General features: G+C 48.9%; 1 protein-coding gene and 1 long non-coding RNA gene across 2 annotated transcripts; one reads left to right on the top strand and one right to left on the bottom strand.

Moving 5' to 3' along the window:
- Nucleotides 1-925: 925 nt before the first annotated feature.
- On the bottom strand, nt 926-4481 carry LOC112483064. The gene is made up of 2 exons (XR_003047494.1): nt 4390-4481; nt 926-2706 (listed from the first exon to the last, which is right to left on the bottom strand). It is a non-coding gene; the product is annotated as an uncharacterized LOC112483064 (long non-coding RNA).
- A 10284-nt stretch (nt 4482-14765) lies between these two features.
- Nucleotides 14766-15715, top strand: LOC102894668 (olfactory receptor 13H1-like). Its single transcript, XM_015592511.2, is given in 2 exon segments — nt 14766-15524; nt 15527-15715. Coding segments are annotated over 2 exon segments (948 nt in total).
- The last annotated feature ends 2142 nt before the right edge of the window (nt 15716-17857 follow it).

The following is a 17857-nucleotide window of genomic DNA, read 5'->3' as shown; positions in this document are numbered from 1 at the left end:
CCCTGCGCCTGCGGGCACAGCCTGGAGCCTGAGCTCTCCCAGGGCGCCAGAGCCCCTGCGCCCGCACTAGGACCAGGCAAAAAGGCTAAGGGACCGACTCCGGCCCCGCCCACAACCTGTCAGCTGGGCTGCAGAGGGTGCGTTTTTCCTGTTCTTTTGGCGATGGAACTCAGTCTCAAGTCTGTAGACGAGGGTTCTATTTCATTCATTTGTCCATTCACTCGACACTCCCTGAGCACCTACTCTTTGAAGAGGCCTGAGCTGGGCGAAATTTGGATCAGAGGGAGGAGCCAGACTGTGTGGTTCACAACGCTGAGAGCTCTAGGGCTGGAGCTGGACGTGTTCAATTATTCACTCAGTCAACTCAGTATTTGCTGAGGACCTACTGAGTGTGGGGGCCTGAGGTGGGCGATGTCTGGGGCACCAGGGCGGGGGCGGGAGTGGGGAGGGGAGAACCGTATCATTCCTGACCCTGAATGACTCCAGGGCTTATCTGGAATGTACAACTTCACTCAGTCACCTGGCACTTCCTGAGGACCTACTATGTGTGAAGGCCTGGACTCAACAAAGTTTGGGCCACAGGAACCAGAATGTGTGGGTGTGGTCTCTGACCCTAAGGGGATCCAGGGCTGGTGCTAAGGATGTTTACCTACTATTCATTCATTTACCTGGCCTATTCATTTCTATTTCCTGAAGACCTACTGTGTGCTGAAACCTGGGATGGGTGATGTCTGGGGCACCAAGAGGAACCAACTGTGTGGTCCTTGACCCTAAATGACTCCAGGGCTGATGCTGGGATGTACAGCTATTCATTCAGTCAGCACTTTGCGAGGAACTATTGTGTGCAGAGGCCTGTCCAGGAGGTGCCAGAAGTAAAAAAGGCACACTCTCTCTCCTCCCAGGTCCTCACCAAAGGGGCTGAACCTTTTATCCAATTTAATTTATTGAACAAATGCCTGCTCAATCATGAAATCAACTATTACAAGGCCAGCCTGAGACTCACAGATACTTCTTTGGGTCTACTTTGGTAGGTCACATTTATAATTTTGGATCAGGGAGGTGGCGGGGAGTCCAGCAGATGTGGAGTGCAGTCCTGGCCCTGTGACATCTTCCCTGTGTGACCTTGGGCAAGTCTGTGACTTTCTCTGAACCCTAGTTTCTTTTTGAGCAGCAGGGAGATGAAAGGGTATGCCCTCCAGTGCCGTGAGGCTGGAGACAAACGTGAAAGCGCTCAGCACAGTGCCTGGTACGGGAGGCCCGGTGATCGTCAGCTCTTACGTTGCTGGTCCCCGGAGGTTTCTGCAGGGCCACGACTACTAACAGGTTTCTCCTCTCCGTGCGAACTCAGGGGTCGGGTGAGGTGTGGCAACCGCGCAGAGGTGTTCCCGCACGGACCGCGCTCATGGGGCGTCTTGTTGCATCTTCTGATGCCGAATGAGGGCAGAGAAGCTGAAGGACTTGCCGCAGTCCCCGCACCGGAAGGGCTTCTCGCCGGTGTGGATCTTCAGGGAAGATCCACAGACCTCTTCAAAGAGTAGGTGCTCGAGGAGGGAGGACACGCGGCGGAAGGCGGCGCCGCACTCCAGGCACTTGTAGGGCCTGGCGCCTGCGTGCACCAGGTGGTGCTGCGCCAGACGCGAGCGGTTGTTGAAGGCGCGGCCGCAGTCGGCGCATGCTCAGGGCCGCTGGCCCGTGTGCACGCGCCGGTGCTGGCTCAGGTGCGACACCTGCGTGAAGGCCTTGCCACACTGTGTGCGTGTGAATGGCTTCTCGCCAGTGTGGATGCGCTGGTGCTCGGCCAGCGAAGCTCTCTGGCTGAAGGGCGCACCGCACTCAGCGCACATGTAGGGCTTCTCGCCGGTGTGCACGCGCCGGTGCTGAGCCAGGTTGCGCCCCTTTGTGAAGGCCTTGGCGCACTGGCGGCAGGCGTAGGGCCGCTCCGCCGTGTGCGTGCGCCAGTGGCGCAGCAGCGCCCAGGAGAAAGGGAAGGCTTTGGGGCACTGCGCGCATAAGGGCCGCTAGCCGATGTGCACGCGCTGGTGCTCCAACAGGGCCGCGAGGCCGCGGAAAGGCTTGGCGCACTGGCCACGGGCGAAAGGCCGCTCACCCGTGTGCACGCGCTGGTGCTGTGCCAGGTGCGCAGGGCGCGCAAAGGGCTTGGCGCAGTTGGAACACGCGTGCAGCCGCTCGCCAGTGTGCCGCCATGTAGGTGCTCTGGCTGAAGGCTATGCCGCACTAGGTGCGGGCGTGCGACCGCTCGCCCGTGTGCACGCGCCGGCTGAAGGCCCGGCCGCACTCGGGGCAGCAAACGGCTTCTCCCCGGTGTGCGCCCTCCAGTGCAGAGCCGAGCAGTAACTGAAGGCCTCGCCACAGTCCTCGCACTTCCACGGCTTCCCGGGGCCCCCAGCCTCTGCATCCTTCTGTTTTAGGCTCTTTCCTGGGATGCCGCGCCCCCGGGACCCATGGGTGACCTGGGTAACCGTAGGACTGGTTCCCAGGACTCCACCGAGGTCACCACGCTCCCAGGTAGGGTCCTGCTGTTGGGCCTCTGGCTTCGCAAAGCTTTCTAGCTTTTCCTGCCGGTCTTTGAACTGACCCTCAGGTGTCCAGGCTTCGCCCAATTCTGAGCCCTGGGCGGTGGGAGCCAGGAGTCCTGACATCCCCACTCCAAAGCTGCTGCCTCCATTTCACAGCTGGGTACTGGATCTGAAAGAAAAAAAAAAAAAAGGTTTGTAATTTGTCCTGGGTTAGGAAGGGCCCAACTTAGGGTCCCTGCCTCCGCACTGGTGACAGCTTTGATCAGATCATTCTGTCCTGGGGCCATCCTGTGAGTAGCAGGATGTTGAGCAGCGTCCTTGGGCTCTACACACTGGATGCCAGTGCACTGCCCTCTCCCCAGCCAAATACACCCCTGGGTGGGACAACCGAAAATGTGTGCAGACATGGCCATGTGCCCTCTGCGGGGACAAAACTGACCCTGGTTGAGAATCATTGACTTAAAAGGAACTGAAAACAATTTAAAAATATCCTGCAGAAAAATGAATCTTTAGCTTATAACCTATTGCTACTACCTGAAATGTGTCCCCCAAAATCCATATGTGGAAACCCGAACCTCCTATGTGATGGTGTTCAGAGATGGGGCCTTTGGGAGGTGGTCAGGGTTAGGTGAGGTCCTGAGTGTAGAGCCCCTGTAATGGGATCACTGTCCTCATAAGAGGAAGCGACCAGAGCTCGCTCTCTCCACCTTGTGAGGACACAGCAAAACGATGGCCATCTCAACCCAAGAGGAGAGCTCTCACCAGAACTGGCCCTGGTGGCACCTGATTACAGACTGCCAGCCTCCGGAACTGTGAAGAACAAATGTCTGTTGTTTAAGCTCCCAGCTCAGTATTTTGCTCTGGTGGCCTGAGCTGACTCATATTCCCAGGGGGATGTTTTTTTTTCTGGTAGAAAAATCGGTCCTCCCCCCACACACGGGAAAAAGCAGCCCCACATCCCCTGTATGTATACTGCTGGCGGGAGCACGTACTGGATGGAATGCTGGCACCTTCCAGGAAGGCTGAGGACACATCCCCAGTGGCCCAGTCCTTACATTTTCTGGAACGTGAATGCATGTGTGTGCCGGGAGGCTTGTCTGAGATCGTCTGTAACAGCCAAATACTAGAAACAATCCAACTGTCCATCAACGAGGGAACAGACAGCTAAACGGGGTACATTCGCAAACTGGACTGTCTCACAGCATAAACACGAATGACTGTCAGCAACTGCACCAGCTGAGAACCTCAAATACAGTGTTGGCAAACAAGGTAGGATGCAAAAGAATGTGTCCAGTATAACGCGATTTAGGCTTAAAAACATTAGAATTGATCATTTGGGGAATAATGGATGTAAGTAGCAAAGGTTCACTGCTCCACCCTGGCCCAGCTGAGCAGCAACAAATGCAGAGTTCGCCCCGCCCCAGGAGAGATGACTTGGAATTTGCTTAACAAAAGCCCCAGGTGACTCAGGGACACTGGACGTCTGACAGGTGCTGCTCTCGGCCACTCAGGCCAACATAGACTATCATGTGGTGGCAATAATAACCAGCACCTGCTGGACACAAAGCTGTGTGCCCAGCACCCTTGAAGCTCTTGCCGTGGATTACCCCATTATCCTTCAGGGAGGCCCCAGGAGTGGCAATGCCAGGGCCCATGCTGGGGCTGACGGGTTCCAGACTGCACCCTCTGCAGCGCCACCCTCCACACTACCCCCACACTAGCTGTTTCAGTTGCCGGTAATGCTCTTCCCCCAGCACTGGAACATGACCTGGAGTTCTGGTGCCACCCCCATAGGCAGCTCTCTGGCCCCTCCTGGGCCCAGCTGAGTCCCCATAACTGCAGAGGTACCCACCTCATGGTCTTGGGAGCATTAGGTCTTGTCCATGTCACTCAGGCTGTGGTCCTGCTCTGGTGACTGTGCTTCAGTGGGTCCAGTAGGCATCTGTGGAAGAAATGGGGAGTCCTGAAAGGGGGTTCTTGGCAGACACAGGAGGGCAGAGCAAAAGTACAGGGTGTTTAGTGTGTGCGCATGTGAGAGGTGAGTGGGTGGGGGAACCCAGGATGGTCACATGCACAAATAGGCAATTGACAGGAAGACAGACATGGTCAGAGGCAGATACACACATCATGTCTTTTTCTCTGTCACACACACGCAGTCACACCTCGGGGTGCAGTTATACCACCGCCCGCCCTGGCACTCATGTGCCCTTACAGGTCACCCAATGCTGCAGCACACAGTCCCCCACACACAAGGAGGCAGGCAGTCTCACACAGCCTCATGGCTCCAAGTATGCGGGCAGCCCACACCTGCACATGCACACATAGCTATACACACAAGGTCACACACACTGCCCCACTCCACTCAGGCAGCCCATGCGCTGGGGCTCCACCCACAGCAGCATACACGGAGCCACACCTGGTGGGTAGACGTCACAGGCACCCGAGTCACATAGGTGCAGGGCCTTCCCCATGTGCAGAAGCACACACAGTGATGCCACTTGAGGTGTCATAAACATCCTGTGACACACTTTACACAGCCCTCTATACGTAGTTATGCTCAAGCACACACAAAATGATACAGGCACACCCAGGCTACCCAGCTCCAGGTTGTGGTCACACACACTGAGCCTTCACACACAGTTGCACACCCATACACACATATGTGGAATCACACCCCTCATCCCCAGTAGAACAAGTTCCACACATGCCCAAAGTCGCACAAGTGCAGACACACTCATTTACGCACATGCCACTGTGGTCTGGCATATGTGAACACAATGATATGTAGGGACAGATACACACCGCATTGCACGAACAAGTTATACACCCGCAAGGGCACAAACTGATGGAGTCACCCACATGCAACACGTGGGGACGGACTCATACACGGGAGTCACATTCACAAGTACATGGGCACGAAGTTGTGGAGTCACGCAGGTGCAAACACGGTGACACGAGGGGCAGGACTCGTATGCACATGCCGCCAGAGTCACGAACTTACTGAGACCAAAAGACATGGGGGATGGGGAGTGGAGAGAGAGTGAGAGACAGACATTCAGACAGACGCAACCACACATCGGCGCCCTCGCCTCCCGGACAGTAGGAAGGCCTGGGGCGCCTGCCGCCGAGCTTGATGAGTTCGGGTCAGATTCTTTTCGGTCTCCGGCCCTATCCAGCCCGCGCGGACTCCCAGTGACCTGCCTTGTCCCACAGTGGCGCGGACACGTGCGCCCCACACAGGTAAAGGCGGCCGACGCCGCTAAAGGACCGATGTGCCAGGCCAGCGCGGACTGCGCGTGCGCGCCGGAAGAGTGTGGCCTGCGCGGGACTCCCAAGAACTACAACTCCCAGAAGGAGCCGCGCCCCTCCTGCGCAGCGACTCAGGCCCGCAGAACCTGGATTAACAAGACTACAACTCTCACAAGTCCTTGCGTCTGCACGGAGCGGGTCGAGAAGACCCCGTCGCGAGGGATCCCGAGGAGGGCGGGGCGGATGTGGGCGGGGATTTGGCCGTGTCTGCCCGAGCCCCGCCCAGCACGGCTTGCGCGCAGGGTTGTGGGTGGGACCAGTAAAATGAGGGCGGGACTCTTCTTCCTCAAGGAGGGCCAGTCTACAGGCTTAGAAAAAAAAGAATCTGAGGATCAGAGAGGCCAAGTCTCTCACGCCAGGCTGCACAGCACAGAAAAGGTTGGAACAGAGCTTTGCAACCAGCCCTTCACCATTAAGCTGTGGAAGTCATTTGTCTCAGAATTGGATGTAATTCCAGTCCAGAGCAAAGAAGATGACAAATCCATTTACGTGGGTAAACGATTGTAATAGTCAATGCATACATAGGATCTACGATTGGCCAACAGTTATTTTAAAGAGCTTTCTATGAAAGAATTCTGTTAGCCTTCATAAATTCTTTCCTCGGCCATTAGACACATGAGCACGAAATCATTTTTAGATCATTGGGAAAGCCGAGAAACATGTCAATGCAGAACGGGGAGAAAGTCAACATGCCATCGACTGTGAGACGGCACATTATTTTGTGTACACCCATGGCTACCCACAAACCATCACACAGACTTTCTTTGCACGTCAAATTTTTATTTTCTATGTAGACCTAAAGAGGCATTGTGAGGTTTCTCATCCTTCTGGAAGCTTCTGGCATTGTCATGATAAGAACGTGTTCAGAGACTCCCAGCCAATCCACGGACCTGTGAGGTGAGACTAAAGGTTTGTGGTTTTAAGCCACTGAATTTTTTTGTTTGGTTTTATATTTGAATATTTGAAAAATCTCTTACATATTCCTTATAAACCGTGCTGGGAGCTCAGAAGACTGCAGCGTTTTTGAGCACTAAAAAGCTTCCCCTGCCCCAGGAAATTAAAATCAGGAATTACTCAAATACAGGAAAGGACCTTTGCACTCAGGTATATCATGAGGAAAAATATTTATTATGTTCATTTCATTCTTCCATGGTTTAGAAAGTCAGGCAGGGCATAGCAGGGATGGCTGCAGCTCTGCTCCACAATGGAACTACACCTGGAGCAGGTTGAACAGCTAGAGATGGCCGGGATGACCAGGTGGGGCCATGTGACTGGGTCTGGGCTCTTCTCTGTCCCGTGTCTGTTGGGCGTGGCCAGGCATCTGGCTGTGGCTAACCTGGGCTTCCTTACAGAGTGGTGGCCTCAGAGTGTGAGACTTCTCATATGGTTGTCCAGGGTTTCAACAGGAGTAACCCAGGAGCAAGCCACCAAGAGGAGGGGCTGTTTGTTACATGATAGCTTAGTGGCAGTGGCTGACTGAGATAGGCAGGGTCGAGAAATGAGGCAGAAGGTGTAGGCCAGTCATCCAGGTTCTTGCAGACCATTCCTGAAGGTGGTATGGAATCACTGCTGTGTGTTTTTCCTTTTTTTAAAGCTGAAAGAGTCTGCATTTGGGACACTGTGTGTCCTGGTCGGGTGTGTGTGTGCTGGGAACTGTTTGCTCTAATATTGTGGGATAATTCTTTCTCTAGCCTCAGGTCACTGAGCTGCTATGTGCTCAAGGGACCCTCTGCAGACCTCTGGTATCCTCTCTTTGTGGTTGTACATCTTCAGAACTCTTTCCTATAACATGTGGTCACGTTAGTGTTCCTGGACGCTCAGCTGTGTCTCACCACCTCTGAGGGTCTACAGGGCTCTGTCCCCATGCCTCAGCATTATGACTTGGAAACCCCCTGAAGACAGTAAGCCAGGGCAGCTGTAGGGCTCACCTTGCCCATCCCCATGTATCAGTAATCACCGTCTGTTGCAGCCTGATGGGGCCTGCCTTAAAAACCACTATGTTTTACATTTTGCCCCTTTTATGGTTGTTTCAAAAGGGGGAGAAAATATAGTCCCTGTCACTTCATCTTGGCCAGAAGCAGAAGTCCATAGTAAGTGTTGAATTCAAAATGCCCTTATTTTTAAAAATTTATTATTATGTTTTAAATGTTTTGATTACAGTTGACATTCAATTTTATATTAGTTTCAGGCATGCAACATAGTGATTAGATATCTATATAGTTTATGAAGTGATCACCTCCATAAGTCTAGTACCCACCTGGCACTATTCACAATTACAGTATTATTAACTATATTCCCTATGCTGTACTTTAAATCCTCATTACAAAATAGCCTTATTTTTTAAAAATTTTCTTTGGTGTGATTATAAATGCAACTCTTTTTATTATTTATTTTTTTTCAGTTCATGTATTTTCAGTAATTGTTTTTCTATGTTTTTTAAAATATTTTTTTATTTTTCAATTACAGTTGGTATACAATATTATATTAGTTTCAGGTGTACAACATAGTGATTACACATTTATGTAACTCACAAAGTGATCCCCCAGTGACTCTAGTACCCCTTTGGCACCATACACAGTTATTACAATATTATTGACTATATTCCTTGTGATATACTTTATATCTCCATGACTATTTTGTAACTACTAATTTGTACTTTTTTTTTCTAATTTGTACTTCTTAATCCCTTCCCCCTTACTGTTTTCTATCAAAAAATAGCCTTATTTTCTTTGACAGAAAACAGTAGCAAGTATGATTTTACCAAAGAAAAGTGGAAATAGTCCAAATATATACCAAGAGAAGTAGTACTGTTTATTTCTTTAATGGAAAACAGTGATGATTTTACAACAGGGATATAGTATTGTCACGCTTAGGGGTTTATGAACCCTTGTCCACCTTTGCTGAAATCAGGAGAGGACACATCGTCTTCAAAGAATAGACAATGGAAACAGCTCAAACATTCCATTCCTTTAGCTACAATTTGTAAAGTCAATTACTTTATAAAGCTATATTTATCTGTTATGGGTTGACTTGTGTCCCCACCCCAGTGACATGCTGGCTTTGTAACCCTCAGTACCTCAGAATATGACCTTATTTGAAGATGCAGTCTTTACAGAGGTGGCCAAGTGAAAACAAGCTCATTAGGGTGGATGCTTATCCAACAAGACTGGCATCCTTAAAAAAAGGAGAAATTTGGCATAGAGGGGAGATGGTGTGAAGACATAGGACCTAGACATCCATCAGCAAGCCAAGGAGAGAGGCTTGGCACAGACCCTTCTCACAGCCCTGGGGAGGTACCCACCCCTGCCGGGACCTTCGTTCCAGACTGGCAGCTGCCAGAACCCAGAGACGACACATCCCGTGTGTGAGCCCCCCAGTCTGTGGTACTTCTTTAGAGCAGCCCTAGCAGACTGATTCAGAGTCTGTGAACAACCAGCATGCTTAATTTTATTAGCTGTGGGCTGGGTTAGGCGAGCAGCCCTTCTAGTCCTGGCCAGGCCCACTCATGCATCTGTGGTCATTGCTGGGCCAACTGGGCTGGCTCCTTTGAGGTGGCCTCCACTGACACGGCTCCTTCTGCTCCATGCACTCACTCATCCGCCAACAGGTCAGCCTGGGCTCGTCCACATGGCTGCCAGGTAGGGTTCAGAGAGAGTCCATGGTGACCGCAGGCTCGGCATGGCCACATTTTCACATGCACAGCTTTCTGGAGGCCAAAGCGACCTATCAGTACAGCCCAGGTTCAAGGACTGGAAATGCAGACACATTGCAAATGGGGTAGATTCAAGGAGGGGTGGAAAATTAGGGTGTTTTTTGTGATCTATTGTACACACATGCACATAAATATGAATCACATCCAGTCCAGGCTCACACACACTTGTGTCATTGCATAAACTCCTCCTGTGTAAAAAATGTGCAAAGTTCTTCCAACTACTGTCTGTTATTCCTAGACCTTTCCTATCAGGTTCTGTTATTCCCAGACCTTTCCTATCGGGGCCAGCCTGTCAGATACAGTTGTTATCACGTTAAAAAGAGATTTCCAAGTGTGACTTGAACCTCCCTACACCTTACTGGTGAAAGAAGCCCAAAGTTGGCACTTGCCTGACTCGCACTTCACACTGATTGAGTTGGTCCTCGCCTGAAGGACACCGATGTGTCCAAGTTCTCATTGTGATGAAGGATGTTGCTGGAAACATCTGGGTTTTTCCCAGTTTAAGGAGCAATAAAATAAATCCAATCAGTCAGGATCCTCCCAAGAAGCAGAATCAACAGTGTCGATATAGAAGTAAGTAGATAGATACAAATCTCTCTATATATGTAGGTGTTTCTATCTACCTGTCTGTCTGTCTATCCAGATTGAGGTTTATTTTAATGAACTGGTGGTTTGTGATTTGTAGGGCCGCCAACAGGCTGGAAACTCAGGCAGAAGTAGACACTGCTGTCTTGAGGCAGAATTTATTCTACCTGAGGGAAACCTCAGTTTTTACCCTCGAGGCCTTCAACTGATTGGACAAGGCCCACCACATGTGTAAGGGTAATCATACAATAGAGCAAATGGACTAGCGCTGTTAACCTCATCTGCAAAAATGCCTTCAGTGCCACACCTGAATCAGCATTTGACACAATTACTGGGTGCTAGAGCTAATTTAAATTTCTTCCCCAATGTTTTCTATTGAAATTTTTTCCATCTCTCTTTGCCTTATAGGAGTTTTTTTCTGTGTTCAAGATGAGTTCTTTTTCAAATATATGCGCTGCAAATAATTTCCCACATTATATTGACTTCTTATTTCCTTATTTTTTTTTTTGATAGAGTGCTTAGTTTTAACGTAGTCAAGTTTATCAACTGTACTGGTTTTAAAGTCTAAACCCATTCCAAATCAATGTATCCTCTAGGAATTTTATTGTTTTTGACTTTTTTTGACTTTGTTTTTGACTTTTTTTTCCTTCGGAGGGGACATAATTTTAAGAACAGTTTGAGGGGGTGGCTCCATAGTGTAGTAGTTAGCACATCTGCTTTACACACAGAGGGTCTTGGGTTTGCACCCCAGGTGGAGCCACGGGCCATACCCTGCAGGTGCCAGGCCCTGCCTCCAGAGATCCAGTTCTTAAGGGGAGACTACAACATCAGTAGGTCAGGGGTGGAAGTGGGGGAGGGGGTGAGGAATTAAAGAGAGGAAAAAAGAACAGTTTAGACTGGGAAATTTTCATGTTTTCTCTTAATAGTAGTGAGTTGGACTAAAGGCATATATTGAAAGCACCATTCTTTCTTCACTTCTCTGCAATGTCATTTTTTCCTATAAATTAAATAAACATGTATGTGTTGTTCAGTTTCTTTGTTAGTTCATTGGTAAGGTTTTTTCATTGATTATTTCTGTAGCTTTGAGGTAAGCACCATTAGAGTTGGTTCATTTATGCTCATGTAAATTTTAGAACAAGTTTGTCTAGTTTCACACAGACTTATCCTTGCAAACACATACACTTGTGTGATTTTGACTAAGATAGCACAAAACCTACAAACTGATAAAGGTAAAAATGAAAACTGAAAATTATTGACTATTCCAATTCACATCCTTCAATTTATGTAGGTCCTCTTCAATTTCTTTAAATTTAACTTTTAAAATAAAAGTCATATATCTGAGGTGCATAACATGACTATTTGATATACATACACACAAAGCAGAGATGATGACAGCCAAACTAATTAACATATCATCTCCTCACAAAGTTACCATTTTTTGTGTGTGGTGAGAGCACCTGAAATCTATTCTCTCAGCAAATTTTTGGTTTTCAACACAGTATTACTAGCTGTAGCCCTTGGGCTCTCTAGACATTCATCCCACATAACTGCAGCTCTTGGCCACTATCTCCCCACTGGGATGGGTGGTCACCCTAAAAGTCTGAGAGGACTTCTTTTTCCTTGGCTAATGCTCATTTTTTGTCTGCGTTCATACACGATTGCAGAATCGTCTCGTTTGTGTCTCACGCAGCACGGTCACAGAATGGCCTTGTCTGTGTCAGTGTATCGTGAAATTGTGGCTGTGCCACAGGAGGACATCAAGGCCTAGCTGTGACTGCTAGGCCAGCTCCTGCATGTCAAGGGCTGAATCTCTCTTCCTCAGATTACAGTCACACACAGTCTTCTCACTGAGCCCTTTCTAGGCCTCAACAGCTGGGATTTCTCTGTCCATTTCACACATAAGGGATGTGAGTCTCAGGAAGGCTCCATAACCAGCCCTGGTGTGGGTGGGACAACATCCACACATCCTGACTGTCTCCACCTGCAGATACCTGCATGCATATGTGCAGGGCAGCTCAGGTTTTGGTGGGAGGGGCAGCCACTCACCCAACTTTCCCTCTAATGGAACCCAGAAAGTTTTCTTTTTCCCAGCATCTCAGTCCTAGCTTCTGCTAATGAGCATGGGATCCCTAGGGAGTGCCCAGGAAACTCCAGAGATCACAAGGGGAGGTGACTTCCAATTACCCAGTTCTCTCTACTCCCTTGTTTCTTCTCCTGCCTCAGCTTGCCCTCAGGAGACTGTGTGGATGACTGGAAGGGAGATACAGAGAGAGGGAGAAGGGAGGTCCTTATTATCGGGAATACTGCTTGAGAAAGTGCTGGGATCTAAGACTTTCTACATGGACCTCCTTGGGATTATCTTCTTATTTTCTACTAAGTTCCAGAGTACCTTGAGTCCTGTTTATGTGTGGTCCCTTCATGGAAGGAAGGGGTGAAGCTCCTGGATCAGACCCTGCTGGTGCCAGGTATGTGGTTGAGTGTGGGAGAAGTATAGGAAAAGGAGTTATACCTCATACAGCTTTATCTCTCCATTCAACCTTCCATCCATACATCCACTGTCCTTCCTTCCTTCCTTCCTTCCTTCCTTCCTTCCTTCCTTCCATCCATTATCCATGCATCCACCATGCATTCATCAATCCATGCATCCATGCATCCATTCATCCATCCATTCATTCATCCATCCATCCATCCTTTCCCCTCTGCCTGCATGCTCTTCCCTCTCCTTCGTGGCCATGCTATTAAGGTCGCTTTTTTTTCTCTCTCAACACACTTCCTTGGAATGCATTTCTGTACCCTCAGATTAAGGCAAGGTCCCTTTTACTCAAAACTCAAATTCCTACATGTGCTAGGCAGGTACTACAGTATCCCCACTGTGCTCCCTTGTCCTACTTTCATGTCCTCTCTCATCAGTTCGAATGACAGTGTTCAAGTGGAGTGTCAGGTCAAAGAAGGAGACAAATTTATACATGAATTTTCTTGCCCATTTCAAAAAACTGTAGCCTATTCACTGTTCTCCCTCTCACCTTCGCACACTCACTGTTCTCACCCTAATTATTGCCTCCGCCAAACTCACTCTTCCTTCCTTTTTATTTAACGATATCTTAGAAATCTATTTATATCAGCATAAAAAGTTTTATTATTCTTGTCATTTTTGCATAGTGTTCTGGGTTATGGATGGACTGTAATTTCTTTACCTGGTCCCATATTTATAGGTGAGATAGTTTTCCATCTTCTGGAATATAGCCCAGTACTTATATATATATTTTTAATGTGTTTAAAGCTAGTCCTGTGGATCTCTTGTTTTGTACGTGTGATCATATCTGTATGATGAACTCCTAGGGGTTCAGAACTTGGTAAAGATACATATAGATAGATTGTCGGGGAAGGGAGCAGTGTGGAAACATAGCAAGGTCTTTGGGTGTTCCAAGAGCAGTGGGAGGCCCCGAGTTGGTAAAGGGGAAGTTGGAAGCGATGTGTTTATTTAGCGTCCATGTGGACCTGGCCAGTCCTATGCCTGCTGCTGTCCCCTCACCTAAGCCCCCAGCTCGCCTCTCCACATGGTGGGGTGATTCTCCCCATTTTCCAGATGAGGAGCTGAGACCATGAGCAGAGATGGGACTTGGTGATGGTGACACTGGCTTGGAAGCATGGTGACTCTTAGTGGTAGGTGGATGCCACAATCAGCCCCCTTCCCGAGGGACCCTTTTCCTTAAAGATGTTCGAATTCCACATCAAAAACACCAGCACTGTTGGGTGCACCTTCTGTCCTCAGTTCCCGTGATATTCCACTGCAGGGTTTGAAGGTTTGATTATTGATTATTTATTATTTATCTGCTTGTTGTCTATATTCTCGATTCTGCTCCTAAATGGAATCATATTTTCAAGCACATTGCCTTCTTTAGTACTTGGTCCTGTACCTAGAAGAGACTCTCAGGAAATGGGTGATAAACATTTGTTTGTTGAATTCATGAGCGAACGGATGGCAGGACTTGTCATTTTTAGATTTCCTTTATATCTCCACTTTGCTCTTAATATTAAACATCTCTATTTTGAATATCTTGATATTTAAATGATTTTAAGTGTTTTCATTGCTAATAAGGGAGCCAACTAAGCACAAATGTGGGCCAACTTAGCATACTTGTGTTACTTTTTAAATTTTCATTTAAATTGCCAACTCTTTGAGGGCAGAGCCTATTTTCCTTGTTCTTCATTATAATTCCTTTGCCTGGGATATAGTCTGGACCTAGTTAGCAGCTGCTCAGAAATGTTGGTTGAATGAGTGAATCTATTCAAGAAGCTATGAGTGAGTCCATCCATAAATGGATTCGTGAGTGAATGACTCAATTATAAATGAATGAAGGAAAGAACCCATTAACCAATATGTAAAAGAATAAATGAATGAATGACCCAATCCATCCAACAATCCATCCAGGTACAGATCAATGAATGATTATATAACTGAATGAGCCAATGAATGCTGCTGAATGGTGAACTATATTAAGCAATGTTTCCAGTAAGGGACATGTCAACACAGGGGCGAAGGGGTAATAATCTGTGTAACACATTAATGCCTTGACAGAGTTATTTGTATGAAGTTTCCCATTTCTGAACCACCTCTCATGATGACCCATATTTTCCCACCCAGCCAGGGTTTTGGAAGGAGCATGGATGGCCAGAACAGCACAGAGGAGGTCTATTTCATTCTGCTTGGGCTCTCCCAGCACTCACGGGCTCAGATAGCCTTCTTCTGCCTGCTCCTCATGTCCTATGTAGTCACCCTCTTGGGGAACAGCCTTATCTTGCTCCTTATCTATCATGACCCCCAGCTCCACATACCCATGTACTTCTTCCTCAGCAACCTATCCTTGGACATGTGCTACACCACATCCGGTGTGCCCCAGATACTCATCAACTGCTTGGTGACCACTCCTGTCATCTCACTAGGACAGTGCATGGCCCAGATGGCCACAGGGCTCTATCTAGATGTTGTGGAGCGTCTTCTGCTGGCTGCCATGGCTTATGATCGCTGTGTGGCCATTGGTGACCCACTGTGCTACTCTATGCACATGGGGCCCCTGCTTTGTGGCCTGCTGACTGGGACCTCGTGGACTGCAGCCTTCTTGCTGACTGTGGTCCCCGTGCTGACCATGCCCTTGGAGTTCTGTGGTCACCATGTTATCAAACATTTCTCGTGTGAGTTCTTGGCCTTGTTCAGGCTTGCCTGTTCTGACCTGCAATTCTACGAGTCCCTCATGCTGGGCACCAGTGCCCTGACCTTGCTGGCTCCATTTGCCTTCATCGTGGCTTCCTATGGCAAGATCCTGGTGGCTGTGCTGCGGATGAGGTCCACAGAGGGCCGCGGATGAGGTCCACAGAGGGCCAGGGCAAGGTGTTCTCCACGTGCAGCTCTCACCTTGCGGTGGTGGCCCTGTTCTATGGCACAGCCATCTCCATGTACATGATGCCTCAGGATAAGACCACACACGACAGCGACAAGATCATTTCCATGTTGTACAGGATCCTCACCCCCATGACGAACCCCCTCATCTACAGTTGTGGAACAAGGACATGATAGGGGCCTTTAGGAGGCTCTGGGGAAAAAAGGCTGATCTCTAAGACTTGGTGTTGAAAGGAGAAGAAATAAGTTAATATTCTGAATTGCCTGCTCTAGGCTATGAACTGTGAGTTATTTCTGTGCAACAATTTTATGGAGGGTGTTTTACACACACACACACTTGAAGACACAAAAACGTATTTTTAAAAAGTGGTCTTATACTATTTCTTCTGAGGAAGTGAAGCAAGAACCTAGGCTCAGGGTGTGTGTGTGTGTGTGTGTGTGTGTGTGTGTGTGTGTGTGTGTGTGTGTGTGTGTGAATGATGTGGACAAGAAAGTGACTATCCCAAGAATTCTCAGCGGCTGAAGGAAAAAGGGATGAATAGATTGCTCATCTGTTCACAGCCTGCTTCATGCTTGTCCATTCCAGGCCCTGGTGCCTGGACAGGAGGAGTGGAGATCTGAGTCCTGAGCTGGCTGGCCCCACATTGACTTTCATCAGCTGGTCGTGAGGAGGAAGTTGGAGGGGGAGGAGGAGGGAACGGAAGGGAGAGAAGCCAGGAGAAAGTTAGGGAGGATGACGGGGAGATGAGGGATAGAACTGTGAGGAAAGGGACAACAGAGAGGAGGTGAGAGACTGTGGGAGAAACCCATAGGGGGAGGGGAAGCCAGGGCCTGTAGGGCCTGGAGAATGGCCGGGAGGGGAGGAAGGAGACAAAATGCATAAAAGTGGGGTTTGGGTATTGGAAAGAGGAAGAGGAAGACTGGAGACAGACAAAGCTAGAAGGGGAGCAGAAAAGGGAGAGCAACTGAGGGAGGGTGGAGGGAAGGGGGGGCAATGAAAGACCCAAGAGGAGGAGCCACAGCTGGAGACATGGGGCGGGGAGTAAAGAGAGAAAACAAAACACAGAGACAAATGGAAACGAAAGACGTGGGATACAGAGAAGAGAGAAGGGAGAGCAGAGGAGGGAGCATGAGTGTCAGTGGGCTGTGTGACACCAGAGGGAACTCCGGGAGGGCAGGTAGGGTGAGGGAGGGAGTGTCCGCCAGGGCTCTGACCTCTGACCCTGTGTAGGTCCTGTGGGGGGGCAGCACACCACCCTCCTCCCGACACAGTGACTGAGGCACCTCTTGATTTTACACTGGGGGCCTGTGGACTTGTGAAGCACGACCATGGCCCTAAGGTGAGCCACGCTTGTATCAGTGTAAAAGAGGAGATTCAAAATGTGAGTGGGGGGTGAGGATGGCAGGACAGCTGAGACGGGAATGAAGAGAGACTAGAAGGAGGGAAAGAAAAGCCCGCAGGGGCGCAGACAGGTGTGTAAATGACCCGGCTTATGTTTGGGTGTGGGGGTCACAGTCCACGAGCGATAGGCTCTGTGAACCCACATACACACATGTCTCCATCACATGTGAGAGGAAGGGAGCGACAGACCAGGCAGAGAGATGAAGACAGAAATTGAGGGGAAACGGGTGAGGGAGAAGAAGGAAGATAAAACAGGAGAGAAATGAAGAGAGAACAAAATGCGTTTTTACCAAATCTTCCAAGTAATTACAAAGCAATTCTCATATAAAATGTTACAGAAAAATAGAAGAGAGAAGGCTAACCTAATTCAGGCATGGATAACTTTGATTGACAGATACTCAAAAGATTAAGTTGACCTGCCTTTTATCCAGCATGGGTAATTTTGATGTGATAACTGGCCGAAAAATGTATAAGAAATGTAAGAAAAACGTATAGTGAACGTGAAACAAAGTTCTAAATAAAATTTTAAACAAATTCTGCGTTCTCTCAAGATCATACAACGTGAAATGAGTAAGGTTTATCCCAGTGGTGCAAAGCCAAGGTCTTCAATATAACTGGACCGGCACAGAGGATGAGGGGACCAGTCCAAAGTCAGAACGTCAGGGTTTGGACCTGACTCGGAGAGGAAAGGAATGAAACATCACAAGGCGTGGGGGGCTTGGTGCTCGGCGTGTCCATTCAGCCAACCTCCCAGCGCTGCGAGCTGGATTTTAGGATTCCCATCGTTAAGAGAAAGGAAACGCAGGTTGGGAAAGGTGGGAATTACCTCCCCAAAGTCACACCGGTGGCAAGGGGTGGAGACGAAGTTGGGGCCGAGGAGAGGGGTGCAAGAGAAACGGGAAAGCCGGGAAGGA

This window comes from Pteropus alecto, unplaced genomic scaffold (genome assembly GCF_000325575.1).
Source record: "Pteropus alecto unplaced genomic scaffold, ASM32557v1 scaffold326, whole genome shotgun sequence".
Classification (NCBI taxonomy): Eukaryota; Metazoa; Chordata; class Mammalia; order Chiroptera; family Pteropodidae; genus Pteropus; species Pteropus alecto.
Note: the sequence above shows the minus strand (reverse complement) of the source record. Positions and strands in the feature narration are given on the sequence as shown.